The 16,941-nt window shown below is 38.6% G+C and overlaps 2 protein-coding genes and 1 long non-coding RNA gene across 3 annotated transcripts; all 3 read left to right on the forward strand.

Annotated features, from left to right (window-relative positions):
- The first annotated feature begins 1,140 nt into the window (after nt 1–1,140).
- On the forward strand, nt 1,141–8,828 carry LOC117324201 (RNA transcription, translation and transport factor protein-like). The gene is made up of 8 exons (XM_033879943.1): nt 1,141–1,297; nt 1,756–1,880; nt 2,823–2,922; nt 3,021–3,110; nt 6,505–6,593; nt 6,943–7,011; nt 7,596–7,644; nt 8,180–8,828. Exons 1-8 carry the CDS (start codon nt 1,237–1,239, stop codon nt 8,335–8,337), a joined length of 741 nt encoding a protein of 246 aa, XP_033735834.1. The 5' UTR covers nt 1,141–1,236; the 3' UTR covers nt 8,338–8,828.
- Nucleotides 8,829–11,261: 2,433 nt separating this feature from the next.
- LOC117324200 (orexin receptor type 2-like) lies at nt 11,262–13,078 on the forward strand. The gene has a single exon (XM_033879942.1). The coding sequence runs from the start codon at nt 11,538–11,540 to the stop codon at nt 12,804–12,806; it is 1,269 nt and encodes a 422-aa protein (XP_033735833.1). The 5' UTR covers nt 11,262–11,537; the 3' UTR covers nt 12,807–13,078.
- Nucleotides 13,079–13,869: 791 nt separating this feature from the next.
- Nucleotides 13,870–14,480, forward strand: LOC117324202. Its single transcript, XR_004531937.1, has 2 exons — nt 13,870–14,337; nt 14,375–14,480. It is a non-coding gene; the product is annotated as an uncharacterized LOC117324202 (long non-coding RNA).
- Nucleotides 14,481–16,941: the final 2,461 nt, after the last annotated feature.

Raw genomic sequence — 16,941 nt, forward strand, 5'->3', positions numbered from 1 at the left:
AGCGCTTTTCAACCATTGAATACTAGAAAATTCTTGATTTTCAAAAACAGATAATAAGTTCGTCACAGATATGTTTGATGTAGTTTGACCATGGTGTATTATAATTTCTAGATATATCATACAGTTTGTCACTCAGTTTGTTATTAGCTTATTCTATCATTTTGGTCCAGAGCCCAATCATTTGCACTTTTATGTTTACACTCAATGAAAATCTCCCAAATTCTCAATATACATACAGTTAGGTGTGGATGGTTTCTTAGTATGCTTACACAATATTAGATATAGACATTTAAAAAGTTTGGCGATACAAAAACCCCAAACCTCCCAGCCATATGGTGATATAATAGGCTTGATAGCTTTATCAAAAATATCTATTACAGTCAAAAGAAAGAATATAATTCTACATTTTGCTGTAGCACCATACATTGCCCAGAGACCTGTATATCAGGTATATACGTCTCTGCATGGCCTGAAGACCTTTTTCATATAATCATGATAACTGCTTGATATTTAAACGAGTAAAATCGTTACGTGTGAAATAAACCCCAAGATACCTGATTTCACAATGTCTATATCATTACCATTATAGATGAAACATACATCTGGAGACACCGTCCCGAAAATCATTACCTTAGTTTTTTTTCAATGTTTACTTTAAGGTGCAATCATTTTGAATAATTGTTAAATACATTAAGTTGCATTTGTAAATCTGCGACAGAATATATTAATTATCTACTTCAAATTAATTTGTTCCGCAGTCCTATTCTCCAGACACTGTCGATTGCTTTCTCAAAATCGATGAAAGCACAAAACATACGACTTTTAAACTGATTACAAATAAAAATTCAATTTAAGATCAAAGTGAAATATCTGATAAATAGTGGAATGTTGCTTTCGAAACCCAGCTTGGTTAATTATTTAGGCGAGCTATAGTCGTAAACAGTTTACCCACGTGATTTATATACAGTAGGCCTATAGGGCACAATGTTAAATGGGATTTTATGAAACAACCACTGCGGCCATGTGGGACATAATGTGTTGTATTAAAAAAACATAGACAACAAACATATGTGAATCCTAACACATCTCTAATCTCAATCCGTTCCGGTGTATATTTTATAATTTTAGAGTTAGCTCCCTTCAACTTCCTGCTTACAGAACGTGAAACGCAACATCGGCGATATTCGTATTTCTGCATGTGCTTTTATTTGTTACACATTGATAGTTTGTCAGACTATGTTCAGACGGAAACTATGCGCATTAGAGTATCAACAAGCAGACACTTTCGACCACGATAGTAAGTGAAAGCATCTCTTTTCTCTGCTTCCAAAACTTTTCTGATGTCGAGAAATGAACTGATGACACTGATGCCATGATCGGTTCTAGCTCCTTACCACAATCGTCAGTGAGGTGTACCTGTGATTGACATGTTTGTTTGTCTTTCCCTGGGTGTGCATAGCATGTACACGCTAGAAGAATATTAATGTTGTAATGTCATGATTTCGTAGCAACAAGATTGTTCTTTCAGGTTGGACACATGTACTAATAACATCTATTTTTATTATACATGTAACGTTACATGTAGATCTAGATAATAAGTCTAGCTGCAAATGTAAAAAAAAAAATATTTTTTTTATAAGTTGTTGGCCTGCCAGTCTGGTAAAACGACCAGAGTCATTCAGGCTAAGATGTTATATCACACGTAAAATATATAAAAGCACGCTAGCAATGTATATATATATTTATTTATTTCAGATGAAAATGAGTTCAGGAACCTAATTGTGTGGCTAGAAGACCAGAAAATTCGTCATTTTAAGATTGAGAACAGAACAGGTCTAAGGAACATCAATGGCGGTGACTGGTCCAAGGCTCTCCAAAGTGTAAATCATTCTTCATTTTATATCCAGCAAGAGCTTTCAATAATCAGTTATATTAATAATAAGTGTTTTTGATATGAGGATGATAGGCAGCTAAATTATGCTACAATACATGTATTGTGATGTAATAATCATTTATAAATTTTTTAAATTTTCTGTATTTTGTGTTATCAATGCCAGTCTTACTGTTTTGTGAGGCACCTTTAGGTACTTCGAATTCACTAACATTTAAAAACTGACAGCCTTAGGGAGCAGAGTAATTTTCACACTTAACTTCCAACAATTTTAATTTACATATTTTTATAACAATGACAAATTTGTGACTTCATAGGAGTAGAGGGTTTATCCATGTGACACATGCCGTAGATAGCCTGTTTGCGATACAATAAATAAATCTACAAATAATGGAGATTCATCTAATTACAAAAAGGAATAAAATAATTACACTTGCAAGAATTCTGAGCATAATAACTTTGACAATAAGTAAATGTCAAAACAACTTTTCTATACAATATGGAAGATTTGCATAAGCTTCAATAAGCAAGAAATTCAAATTAGCAGTAGATACATGTAGCTCTAAACAGCAAATTATCTGAGAATCTGATAGTATGATTAGTGCATGATATAAAAAATCCCCATTATAAAAATATATTTAGAATCCATACAAATCCACCAATGAAAATTACATTCAAGATAAAGTACTTACAATCAATCACTGTAGGATCCAAATTATATTCAAACAGTAGAAAACACTATATCTTCAGTTTAAGGTTATGACATTGGTGAGGTCTGGTCATTTTATTATGAGATTGCTCTAATTACTTTAGGATTCAGTGAAAAAAATGATAAAAGTCACACTTGTCTCCAATAGTCAATCCCCATCTAGCATACATTTTTATATCCCTAACTGATACTAGAATTAGAGTAATAGTATGCATGTTTCAGTATCTAGAAGAACTTGGCTGTCCCTATCAGCTGGCTGAACGAACAGTTTTCATAGACTGGTTGCTGGGCTATGCAGTACGTCTGGATTATGGAGACTCTGGTAAGTCTGGATTATGAAAACATTGAGATGTACATGATATACTGTTCAAGATGAATGATCCTGTCTGGTTGAATATTAAATAAAGTTTTATTTCACAGTTGATCAGTACAAGACTGTAACACCAGACTCGGTGAAGGCCAAAGCTGCGGCACCTGCTGGATCTACCAACCCATTGGATAATTTAGATTGTAAGTTTTTTTTCTCTACAACACAAACTATTCTATACCATATTTCTCAGGCACTAGACCCAGTAATAAACTCACCCAAGTCTATTTTACAGTTCATTTGAAATACTAACTAATGCTATTTCATTGTCCTGCAATAAGCCTGTCCTCTAAGCTGAGTCAAGTTTCGGTACCTATTTTCTTTGTTTTGTTTAATTGATATTTTTATTGAGTCAGTCACAAAATTTATGTGAAGCAAAGGTTCTTGATGAAAACATACACCGTATACAAAATATCAGATACAAATTTCATTCAAAATGATCAGTTTGATACTTTCTTATTTTTGGGGGCTTGTTCACTGACTTTTTGGTCATCATAAAGGTCGAATATAGATCAAGAATTCAGTAATTTTGTATAAATGTCTTGCATGTTTCCCAGTATGGAATTTTATTGTATTGTCGCATCAAGAATATTGATTTCTTGATAAGCAGCAAATGCATATATCTTAACCAATCTTTTGACCATTATCAATTATGCTCAATAGGAAAGTTGCAGTTTTTTTTCTAAACAACATATTTGAGAAAACAGAATTTATAAAACATGTCCATGAGTGATTGACTGTGTACAATCCCAAAAAATGTGATAAATTGTTCCAGATGCCCCACTTCAACAGCTACATTCCTGATGTTCTAACGTTTTTCCTTTTAATAGCGTGAAATTTGTGACAACAATTCTGTGGATGATTCTGTAAACTTTGTAATTTTGAGTCTTTTGTCTCCTGAAATGGAAGAGCATGAGTGTTTTCCTAGTCACCTTGGTTGAGAGAAATATCCAAAATAGTGTGCCATCTTACATGAAATTGTTGATGATAGCCAACAATTTTTTCAAATCAATATGATAACTTGATCCATAGAAAGTAAAAAGCCTGCTTTCTACTTTGAGTTCATGATGGGCATAGTACAGGATGAATACGGTAAATGTTTATTTAAGGTCACCTGAGTGAAATTAGGCCTTAAGTGATTTAACACCACCAGTTGTTATTACAATCAACCTATTTAGTTATCTTCCTGCAGACCAAGTGATCAGCCTGTGTCACGGTGCTGTATTCGTCATCTGTCTATCTGGTCTGGCATCAACTGTTTTTCTTGATAAAGTTCTCTGTAACTTAGTCATGATATTGGGATAGCAGCTTACATTCTGGGTTAAAGGGCTAACAATTACAAATTTATTTAACTCAATGACACTTCAAAATGTTTTGTGTTGTAAATCTTTAAATGACTTCTTAACCAAGAAGGCCATGATAGGATGATGGGGTCATGACATTAACATCCATGTAGTAAGATCTTGGGATGAAGGACTACCAACTGTTTTTCAAATGAATGACCAATTACTAAAATGATGGTGGTATTAATCCAGAGTTGATGTCTTCAGTTCACAAGCTACAGAACAGATGATCTGTACAGACCCATTGGGTATTTCCTTAATATGTTCCCATCATGCTCATACATCAAGGATGATTATCTCTGAAGTTACAACATTCCAGTGAGATTCTGTGTTTAACTGTTGGAATCTTGGTATTCATTGTTTACTGACATATTGCTTCTATGTATGACAGGAAGCAATTTTGATTTACAGTAGGTTTAACACATACTTGGACATTTTTTACCTTTCTTTAGAATATTTTACTTAACAAATTACCAACAAATACACTTTGAATATTGTCTTAAAATTATCATTATCCCTAAAGTAACTTCGTAATATAGAGATTAATATCTTATGGCCTAATCAAGTTTTGGAAAAAAAAAAGCAGTATGTGTAGTACTAGGAAATATTCAATGAGGCCCTTCCTGTTAGTGTTCTACCAAACAGTCTAGTAACGCCTCTTATTGTCCTTAAGTGCTGACACTTTTTATCCCATGAGAACACACTGTAAAACAAGTATTCTAATTCCCCTGGGTGGGTTTTGACCCAGGGGAATTAGAATACTTGTTTTACAGTGTGTACGGTAAAACAAGCATTCTAATAGTATTTCCATGCATGAGTCATAGGGAACACACTGTAAAACAAGCATTCTAATTCGCCTGGGTCATAGGGAACACACTGTAAAACAAGCATTCTAATTCGCCTGGGTCATAGGGAACACACTGTAAACCAAGCATTCTAATTCTCCTGGGTCATAGGGAACACACTGTAAACCAAGCATTCTAATTCCCCTGTGTCTTAGGGAACACACTGTAAAAACAAGCATTCTAATTCTCCTGTGTCATAGGGAACACTGTAAAAACAAGCATTCTAATTATCCTGTGTCTTAGGGAACACACTGTAAACCAAGCATTCTAATTCCCCTGTGTCTTAGGGAACACACTGTAAACCAAGCATTCTAATTCCCCTGGGTCATAGGGAACACACTGTAAACCAAGCATTCTAATTCCCCTGTGTCTTAGGGAACGCACTGTAAAAACAAGCATTCTAATTCCCCTGTGTCTTAGGGAACGCACTGTAAAAACAAGCATTCTAATTCTCCTGTGTCATAGGGAACACTGTAAAAACAAGCATTATAATTCTTCTGTGTCATAGGGAACACATTGTAAAACAAACATTCTAATTCCCCTGGGTCATAGGGAACACACTGTAAAACAAGCATTCTAATTCCCCGGGGTCACCATGAAGAAACCACCAAAATGTTGGGTATTTGTCTGAAAGCTACGCTAGTAAAATGAATATGTAATACATGTACATGTTGTAATCACTATTAAAATTTTCTTATACATGTATATTATTGAAAAAAATCATATTTCATTAAAGGAAATAATTTATTAAAAAAAAGTTATTAAAAAAGTAATGATAATACCTCCATATAACTGTTTCTGAATATTTGAAAAACATAATACATCATCTTTTGTTTGATATTTTTATTGTCACTATTTCTATGAAAAGTGATAAATATCACATGTTTGATAGTACACGATCTGGTATAATAAGTACTGGATGAAGTGCTTCCTGGTGTGTCATTGCTCTAACAGTGTATATATTGGGTCTTTCCTGTGACTTAAACCGTTGAAAAATACAAAATACTGGCAAAACAGCTGGTTCAGACACAAAATGGAAGCAAAATAACGTAACATAAAAACATACAGGTACATGTATATTAGTATGTACATACTTGACTTACCTTTAGTTTATTAAAATGACATTTTAACACAATACCGTCTTCCACCCAGAGTAAAAATTCATTTTGTGAAATCACCCATCCTGGTACTGTTTTCAGTCTTTGTGGATATAGGCATTGCCTGCTTAGAAAATCGGTGAAACCTTTCTGAATCGTCGTGACATCATATTAATACCTACATAACGTCGCGCCAATTACGTTGGCGCCATATACACAATACTTGTTATAGTGAAATATTATCTGTTTCAGTCAATGATGCCGATTTTAAGGCAGGAGTCGCCTCCCTTTCTATGATTCTAAAAGTACCTCCTCATGCTGATCATCTAGAACAATTAAAGGTAACGACATACCTACAGTAATTATTATGTATTGTTTGATGTTCTTTGGCTTGATGTTACTTTTCAGATCATTCCCTATAATTGTCAAACAGGTTCCAGTTTAATCAATACATTGTATTCATTACTAAAGAAAGTTAAGGAAAATTTCTATGAAGAAAGCATTATACATGCAGAGTTAAAGGAAAGTTCCTTAACTTAGATTTTGTCAATTATTTTGATCCAGTAATATGCCTTCCTGTGGAAAATGTTAAGTTACGGAACTTCCATATTATAAGGAATGTTGATGAAACTGTGGCCATATGTTTTTGTAATCGGAGCAAGGACTCAAAGAGCTGCTCATACTTTTCAGGCCATATGTTTACTGGTAAAAGACAGGCTGTCAAAGGAGGCATTAGAGAAAGCTGAAGCACAACCCAAGGTAAAGTTTTAAAGTAGCACAACCCAACATAGAGAGGTTTTGAGATTTAAGATAAATGAATCGTAGCCAAATAATAGGGATACGTCATGTAGCACAGTCAATGTAAAAGCTATGAAATATATAGATCAATAAGTTTTACAGCATTCTGGAAAATCATCTACATTATTGTACATTACAATGGAAATCAAGAGTACCTTCGGTAACAAACTTTAAACGTGAATGAATTTGGAAAAGAGAAAAAATACAGCTTTTAGTGTAATGTGGTAAATATCTTCCATTTCAATTTCTCGGAGAAAAAGCCCAAAGTAGGAATCCCACAAATGTAGAAAGATACACAGTGGATTAAAATTGATCCGATATCCTATAGTCCATGCATCACATTTAAGGAAATGCCAGGGAGCTTGATGAGTATCAGTGATTCCTACGCGAGATTTACCTTTCATATTATCAAAAGTATGTGACTTTTATATGGGATATAATAATTGTGCCCTCGGTTTAAATTTCTGGTAAACCACTCAAGATTGTTAAACAATATAATGCCAGGTTGCAAATGTTAGCTGACAATGAACTATTATTATTTACAGGGTGTACAAGTACCGTTAGATAAAACAGAACTAGGATTTGAAACAGGAGGTAGGTTACTTTGATGTCGAATAGAAAATATTACTAGAAACAATTTAATCGTTAATATAACAAAGCGATGATACATTCATACTTTATGAAGAAATTAATTTGTAATTATATATATACCGTATTGAAGCCTAATGAGTGCACCTGTCCCTATAAGTGTACACCATGAACATTATCAGAAGAGGATGGGTGTGTTAAATGAAACATAAAAAGTTCCGTACCTCACTGACCTTCCAATATAATCTCCAGTCTTTTAACCAAAGACTTTAGATTGTTTTCACTACATTACGGTTGTGTTCACTACAAAACGGTAGTAAATGAAAAAAAAAGCCAGATTTCACATAAGACCTCCCCTGTACATGTACATGGTTTTATTAAGCACGCCCCTTTTGTGTTTTTAACTACACAGTGCACATATTAGGTGAAACACAGTATATATTTTCATGTTTTATTAACAACTTCAATCATATGAATAATATCAAGATTAAGAAAGTTTTAATTTCAAACTGATTTGTCTATGAAATGTTATGTGTTGCAGATTATATCATCAATGAAGCTGCCAAAATTGTGCGGTTATTACATATAAAGGACTTAAGAGATCTACAGACTAAGATTAATGCCGCAATAGTTGGCGTACAAAGCATTACAGCCAACCCCAAAACTGACAGCAGGCTCGGCAAGGTTGGAAGAATGTAAATATAGCTCCAACACAGATTGAAATCCCTACGAAAATTGAGAAAACAACTACAACTACAACTGTTGAACTGCTGAACAAGTTGATCAACTACCTAGTCACATCAGGACTTTGTAATCCCAGTAAAACTTTGCGATACAAACTTAAACATTAGCTTAGATAAAGGTACATTTAGTTATGATTCCATTTAAACATTGTGAGAACCTCCCATGTAGAACTATCTGGACCATATCTTTATCCCTATTGAAGGTCAGCGTCCCAACAACTATATGCTGTACTTTTCAAATCAATGAACTAAACACTGAGCTATTACTCTGGACAAACTACTAGCCTTGTATAACCTTATACAAACCAGCAGATTTGTTTTTGGACACTTTTATCTTAAGTGCTTATAATACTGTACAATAATATGACATTGTAAATTAAATGTATATATGTCCAAAATATACCTGCTACGGATTTAATGATTCATTAAATTTGTTTTGAAATTGTCTGCCTTGTGAAGGGATATAACTGGCGATAACAGACACACGTTTGTCCATTCTCTGTGCTCTAGGCCCACAGCTTATAACCAGTAAAATATGGTACTGGACAAAACAGGAAAAGAAGTTTAAAGAATCCATTGGTCCATGCGCGGATGATAGATTGTAGGAAGTAAAATCTTCGTTACCTAGTAAGGAAATGCACTTAAAAGCTAAAATTTTTATTACCAAACAAACAAAAGTACTACTGTAGTTAAAGGGTTAAAGATACTACATCACCGAAAGTTATACAGCACCAGCAATTGAAGAAACAGCATCCTAAATCTGATCGTTTAGAAAAGAAAGCCACCAAACAAAACCACAATACTAGCTATATATCTCCATTAATGGCCTACGGTGTAAAATCCTGACCGGCTCTGTTACAATATTGGGGCTCTCTTACTCTTCATAAAGACTGGATGTGTCTTATACTGAGTGCAACAGAAATAAAGTATGTATTAGTCCCTCCAAATCAAAGGATTTACCTAGTGGAAATCAAATCGGTCTCTTTTAAGTAATTGTACTCTGATCTTGGTGTTGAACACTTATGAATGTTTCTCCTATATCGCAACAGCCATACCAGTAGTGTTTAATTTGTAACAGGAATTATATAGGTTTGGAACCTACTCCAACGTTATGATATATCACCCACATTACGTGAAACTAAATAAACTTTGTCAATGGCAATATATTGATTAAGACAATTAGGTAATTAAATGAAAATCATTCAATTAATATCGATTTTATTTCTGTCCCTACTGCGCACATTGATTAAAATGATCATTGATTGTAATGTTCCGAAATGAGGACATTTACCTACTGGTATATCCTGCCTACGTAGAGAAATAATTAATAAAACTTTAGAACACACTTCACGTTCCAGGTGGCGTATATCCTTTGTGGTTTCGACATTTGGGAAAGCACCTGTCTATCCTACACGGCTTTAATATGGATAGTATTTAATAAACCCAGCGCTGATCATGTAACACGAGTTTTATTAGACACGGGGGCATCGCTTGTTGGAGAGATGGTTTTAAAAAGTAATTAGTTTAAACATTATTCTATTTAAGAACTTCTGACATTCTAAATTGTGCTTTGGGAATTGGAAAGTCAACTTATATCAATCCCTCTTCTGATGTAAAATTACAGTCGGTAAACATAATTTGGTCAGAGAATCGGGTAACAAAATAACGGTAGTGGCAATCATACTGGGGATTGCTGGAGTAATATATATATGTCTACTACGTTACAAGTTGGAGATTAAATGTAAAAGAGGAAAAACAATTATGAAAAGGTCAATGACGCAACGAAACTTGAATTTGATCAAAACACTTTTATTTCAAAGCCAAATACGTTGTTTCATCTGTGGACACTTTCAATGATTTCTAACTTAGTGTTCTGTTCAGCTGACAGAAAACGTTACATCTCGTACATCGTGGTTTCGAGAGAATGCATGTTGCTAAAAACCATCGGTTTATTTTATGGTCGCCAGCATCATTTCATTAGGAAAAGTTCCATTTTCCTGTGTGATAAGAACTTAGACATGGTCGATGCTCGTTGATATGCGGTAAACTCCTCTGTATATAATAATGTGGACAATCAAAGAAAAATGAAAGACGTTTTCACAAAGGTTACCGCAAGTGCATTCTGCATTTTCCACCATGTTTACTCGACATAAATCATATTTGAGAGGACTGTTTTGGTACCTTAACTTCGTATGTATTATATTAATTTTCTTAAAGCCGAAGCTATTATAACGAGGTTTTGTTGCGTTGAATTCAGGAATAATAGAGTTTTTGAATACGGTCAATGAAGGTGAAGGTCTAGTAGTATGATCTAGGTCATTCCATAAACGAAGAGTTGAAGGTAAAACGGAAGTATTTGTACTAGAAAGCCTATCGTTAGGAATAACAAAATCATTTCAATTTCTCGGTACATACGAGGTATTTTGACCAACCATTTGAGGCAATGTAGAATTGCTACTAGTATATGAAGGTAAACCAGACCTTTTCTAATAAATTGAATTCCAACACATTACATCCACCCATAATTCACAGGCATATTCCAATACCGCTAAGATGAACCGATAACTGATACCGTTTTCATACTTCATAGTAAAATATTTGACCATGGGAGCAATTATTATGCCATTATGCAAAAAGGCATCTTTATTGCCACTCAAGGTCAAATGATTTAATCTAAAGGGCAAAAGATTTGTCCTTGGAGGGCAGATCTCTTCCCCGATGTATTATATGAATTTATTTTAGTCTTTGACATTCCATTTACTCACGTCTGCGTGCCCGTTACAATACTGCGCTTTCCTCAGTTCTTGAAATTCAAGTGATACATCCGTCGTGATTTTGTGTACTGAGTAATGTGACACACGCGACAAACACGGAAGTATTTACACACCACATCAATGAATCGAATTTAGGGATGTGTTTGTCCCGCGGTGTCCGGTGAGTACAGATGTATTTCTCATTACGTAGGACACTACAGATCGGCGTATAAGTTTGGACTTCTGGCAGGAAGCATGGATGTAGTCAGGTACGGAAAAATAACTCGCTGATCGAGTAATTTTTTCTTCGTGATACAATGTTAACAGGACTTTCAGTTTCTGTGTGTTTTGACAAGTAATTGCCTGAGGATTTGTCATAGACAAGTTGGAGTCTGTCCTGAAAATGGCGTCACCAAACAGCACTGCGAGTAGTGTTACCATGCTTGTCTTTGACGCAGACGTGTTGTTAAGGGATTGGAATACCAGATTGGCAAACTTGTTCATACCTCTGGACGTTTTGTTCATTCTCATAACATGTGTAGGGTTCCTTGGAAACATGGTGGTTTGCATTGTCTACAAGTTTTGTATGAAAGGAAAAATCAACGATCGCTTCTTCATCCCACTGCTAGCTTTAATGGACGCCATGGTGTGTCTGGTGGGGCCCATCATATCCCTCATTCTCAGCATTAGACCCGTGACCTTCTATGGAGACGCCATTTGTAAAATATCCATCTTTTGTTTCAGAGTAATGCTGAACTCTTCTGTTCTACTCATGTTGGTTATAGCTGTTCAAAGATACCGAAAGGTATGTCATCCCTTCGGGGGAAAATACGATTTAAAACGCTGCAAGATTGATGCTTCGATCAGCATAAGTTTCGCAACGATAATGGCGATCCCTAACCTCATTTTCTTTGGAGAAATTCCAGTTCGAGACACGATAAAAAACATCACTGTGGTTGGACACCGGTGTGGACTTCGGACAGAGGGGTCTGAGTTGTTGGATACTACGATATACTTCTACCAAGTTCTCTGTTTCATTGTAGTTGTGGCCATTGTAATAGCACTGATAGTAATGTATTCGTGTGTCGGTAAAAAAATCTACGTTCAGGCAAAACGAGTGGAACACGCACGCACCAGCAGCATGACATCCGGTTCAGAAAGCGACAGCCAGTACGGGTCCTCTACAGGGAATAGCGGTAACGGTGGGGTAAAACTTAAACTACCAGAGAAAGGGAGATCTAAGGCATCGAACAGTGAATCTTCAACTATGTTGAAATCTAATGGATCTCGTAGGTCTCAGAGGTCCCGGAGTTGTCCCTCCACTCCAACCTCGCCCAATGGCAGCATGTCAAAGCCACATTTCAAACAGAAACGAGCAAAGTCTGTGAGCAGACGATACACGATTTTATTCATGGCGATCTCGGTATTCTTTGTGCTGTCCTACTTGCCGACTCTATTAGCTAATACAATATCCAAAAACATGTGGGATTCACCCTCTTTCTGGACCGACAACTCGGATCAGGAAAAAACTATGTATACCTACCTATTTTTTACTTACTTTATCAACCATATCGCCAATCCGTTCTTTTACGGATTTTTTGACTCGTCATTCCGGCGAAGGATAGCTAAATCCTGTCGTTGTAATTTTTTGGCGTATCGGTTTGGGAAATGAAGTGTAGTGATTGGATGTTTAACACAAGTAGTGAAAATAAGGAACCACGACATTTATCCGTATTGTGCTTAGCGGTTGGGTAAGATTAATTTGATCTAATCTGTGATATACCCGTACTTACTGTGTGAATACAAACGGACAATGAATACAGGCCGAAGGTGTTCCCCTCTCCTGACACAAGTACATTTTATCTAGTCATCGGGATGTTCTTATATGGTGATATAACTATTGTGTGAACACAAACGGACATAATAAACATGTGACATGCCGAATTAATCGCAGTTAGTCATTTGAATCTAATTTTCCTGTTCACATTTACGTCCTTATTCCAACTATTAAGTACCAGGCCACCTGACTGGTATTATCACTTTTGTCTAATGTACACATATGTATCTACTCCCCTTGGTGTCCCCCTCTCCTGACACAAGTATGTAGTCACCGTGGTGTTCCTCTCTCCTGACACAAGTCTGTAGTCACCGTGGTGTCCCCCTCTCCTGACACAAGTATGTAGTCACCGTGGTGTTCCTCTCTCCTGACACAAGTATGTAGTCACCGTGGTGTTCCCCTCTCCTGGCACAAGTATGTAGTCACCGTGTTGTTCCCCTGTTCTGACACAAGTATGTAGTCACCGCGGTGTTCCCCTCTCCTGACACAAGTATGTAGAAACCGTGGTGTTCCTCTCTCCTTACACAAGTATGTAGTCACCGTGGTGTTCCCCTCTCCTGACACAAGTATGTAGTCACCGTGGTGTTCCCCTCTCCTGACACAAGTCTGTAGTCACCGTGGTGTTCCCCTCTCCTGACACAAGTATGTAGTCACCGTGGTGTTCCCCTCTTCTGACACAAGTATGTAGTCACCGCGGTGTTCCCCTCTCCTGACACAAGTATGTAGTCACCGCGGTGTTCCCCTCTCCTGACACAAGTATGTAGTCACCGTGGTGTTCCCCTCTCCTGACACAAGTATGTAGTCACCGTGGTGTTCCTCTCTCCTGACACAAGTATGTAGACACCGTGGTGTTCCTCTCTCCTGACACAAGTATGTAGTCACCGTGGTGTTCCCTCTCTACTGACACAAGTATGTAGTCACCGTGGTGTTCCTCTCTCCTGACACAAGTATGTAGTCACCGTGGTGTTCCTCTCTCCTGACACAAGTATGTAGACACCGTGGTGTTCCCCTCTCCTGACACAAGTATGTAGACACCGTGGTGTTCCCCTCTCCTGACACAAGTATGTAGTCACCGTGGTGTTCCTCTCTCCTGACACAAGTATGTAGTCACCGTGGTGTTCCCCTCTCCTGACACAGGTATGTAGACACCGTGGTGTTCCCCTCTCCTGACACAAGTATGTAGTCACCGTGGTGTTCCTCTCTCCTGACACAAGTATGTAGTCACCGTGGTGTTCCCCTCTCCTGACACAAGTATGTAGACACCGTGGTGTTCCTCTCTCCTGACACAAGTATGTAGTCACCGTGGTGTTCCCCTCTCCTGACACAAGTATGTAGTCACCGTGGTGTTCCCCTCTCCTGACACAAAGTATGTAGACACCGTGGTATTCCTCTCCTGACACAAGTATGTAGACACCGTGGTGTTCCCCTCTCCTGACACAAGTATGTAGACACCGTGGTGTTCCCCTCTCCTGACACAAGTATGTAGTCACCGTGGTGTTCCCCTCTCCTAACACAAGTATGTAGTCACCGTGGTGTTCCTCTCTCCTAACACAAGTATGTAGTCACCGTGGTGTTCCTCTCTCCTAACACAAGTATGTAGTCACCGTGGTGTTCCCTCTCCTGACACAAGTATGTAGACACCGTGGTGTTCCCTCTCCTGACACAAGTATGTAGACACCGTGGTGTTCCCCTCTCCTGACACAAGTATGTAGTCACCTTGGTGTTCCTCTCTCCTGACAAAAGTATGTAGACACCGTGGTGTTCCACTCTCCCGACACAAGTATGTAGTCACCGTGGTGTTCATCTCTCCTAACACAAGTATGTAGACACCGTGGTGTTCCCCTCTCCTGACACAAGTATGTAGACACCGTGGTGTTCCCCTCTCCTGACACAAGTCTGTAGTCACCGTGGTGTTCCCCTCTCCTGACACAAGTATGTAGACACCGCGGTGTTCATCTCTCCTAACACAAGTATGTAGACACCGTGGTGTTCCCCTCTCCTGACACAGGTATGTAGACACCGTGGTGTTCCCCTCTTCTGACACAAGTATGTAGTCACTGTGGTGTTCCTCTCTCCTGACACAAGTATGTAGACACCGTGGTGTTCCCCTCTCCTGACACAAGTATCTACTCCCCGTGGTGTTCCTATCTCCTGACACAAGTATGTAGACACCGTGGTGTTCCCCTCTCCTAACACAAGTACCTACTCCCCTTGGTGTCCCCCTCTCCTGACACAAGTATGTAGACACCGTGGTGTTCCCCTCTCCTAACACAAGTATGTAGTCACCGTGGTGTTCCCCTCTCCTGACACAAGAATGTAGTCACCGTGGTGTTTCCCTCTCCTGACACAAGTATGTAGACACTGTGGTGTTCCCCTCTCCTGACAAAAGTCTGTAGACACCGTTGTGTTCCCCTCTCCTGACACAAGTATGTAGACACTGTGGTGTTCCCCTCTCCTGACACAAGTATGTAGTCACCGTGGTGTTCCCCTCTCCTGACACAAGTATGTAGTCACCGTGGTGTTCCCCTCTCCTGACACAAGTATGTAGACACTGTGGTGTTCCCCTCTCCTGACAAAAGTATGTAGACACCGTGGTGTTCCCCTCTCCTAACACAAGTATGTAGTCACCGTGGTGTTCCCCTCTCCTGACACAAGTATGTAGTCACCGTGGTGTTCCCCTCTCCTGACACAAGTATGTAGTCACCGTGGTGTTCCTCTCTCCTGACACAAGTATGTAGTCACCGTGGTGTTCCCCTCTCCTGACACAAGTATGTAGGCACCGTGTTGTTCCCCTCTCCTGACACAAATATGTAGACACCGTGGTGTTTCCCTCTCCTGACACAAGTATCTACTCCCCGTGGTGTTCCTCTCTCCTTACACAAGTATGTAGACACCGTGGTGTTCCCCTCTCCTGACATAAGTATGTAGTCACCGTGGTGTTCCCCTCTCCTTACACAAGTATGTAGACACCGTGGTGTTCCCCTCTTCTGGAACAAGTATGTAGTCACCGTGGTGTTCATCTCTCCTAACACAAGTATGTAGACACCGTGGTGTTCCTCTCTCCTGACACAAGTATGTAGTCACCGTGGTGTTCCTCTCTCCTGACACAAGTCTGTAGTCACCGTGTTGTTCCCCTCTCCTGACACAAATATGTAGTCACTGTGGTGTTCCTCTCTTCTGACACAAGTCTGTAGTCACCGTGGTGTTCCTCTCTCCTGACACAAGTATGTAGTCACCATGGTGTTCCTCTCTACTGACACAAGTATGTAGTCACAATGGTGTTCCTCTCTCCTGACACAAATATGTAGTCACCATGGTGTTCCTCTCTTCTGAAACAAATATGTAGACACCTTGGTGTTCCTCTCTTCTGACACAAGTGTGTAGTCACCGTAGTGTTCCCCTCTCCTGACACAAGTATGTAGACACCGTGGTGTTCCCCTCTCCTGACACAAGTATGTAGACACCGTGGTGTTCCTCTCTCCTAACACAATTATATAGACACCGTGGTGTTCCCCTCTCCTGACACAAGTATGTAGACACCGTGGTGTTCCCCTCTCCTGACACAAGTATGTAGTCACCGTGGTGTTCATCTCTCCTAACACAAGTATGTAGACACCGTGGTGTTCCTCTCTGCTGACACAAGTATGTAGTCACCGTGGTGTTCCTCTCTCCTGACACAAGTCTGTAGTCACCGTGTTGTTCCCCTCTCCTGACACAAATATGTAGTCACTGTGGTGTTCCTCTCTTCTGACACAAGTCTGTAGTCACCGTGGTGTTCCTCTCTCCTGACACAAGTATGTAGTCACCGTGGTGTTCCTCTCTACTGACACAAGTATGTAGTCACAATGGTGTTCCTCTCTCCTGACACAAATATGTAGTCACCATGGTGTTCCTCTCTTCTGAAACAAATATGTAGACACCTTGGTGTTCCTCTCTTCTGACACAAGTGTGTAGTCACCGTAGTGTTCCC

Source organism: Pecten maximus, chromosome 3, assembly GCF_902652985.1.
Source record: "Pecten maximus chromosome 3, xPecMax1.1, whole genome shotgun sequence".
Lineage (NCBI taxonomy): Eukaryota > Metazoa > Mollusca > Bivalvia > Pectinida > Pectinidae > Pecten > Pecten maximus.

Bases quoted from the DNA above. Each gene is read 5' to 3' on its own strand.
- LOC117324200 (XM_033879942.1), top strand. From the start codon at position 11,538: ATGGCGTCACCAAACAGCACTGCGAGTAGTGTTACCATGCTTGTCTTT.
- LOC117324201 (XM_033879943.1), top strand. From the start codon at position 1,237: ATGTTCAGACGGAAACTATGCGCATTAGAGTATCAACAAGCAGACACT. The intron at 2,923-3,020 runs GTAAGTCTGGAT...TTTATTTCACAG, and splicing joins TCTGGATTATGGAGACTCTG to TTGATCAGTACAAGACTGTA. The intron at 7,645-8,179 runs GTAGGTTACTTT...TATGTGTTGCAG, and splicing joins ACTAGGATTTGAAACAGGAG to ATTATATCATCAATGAAGCT.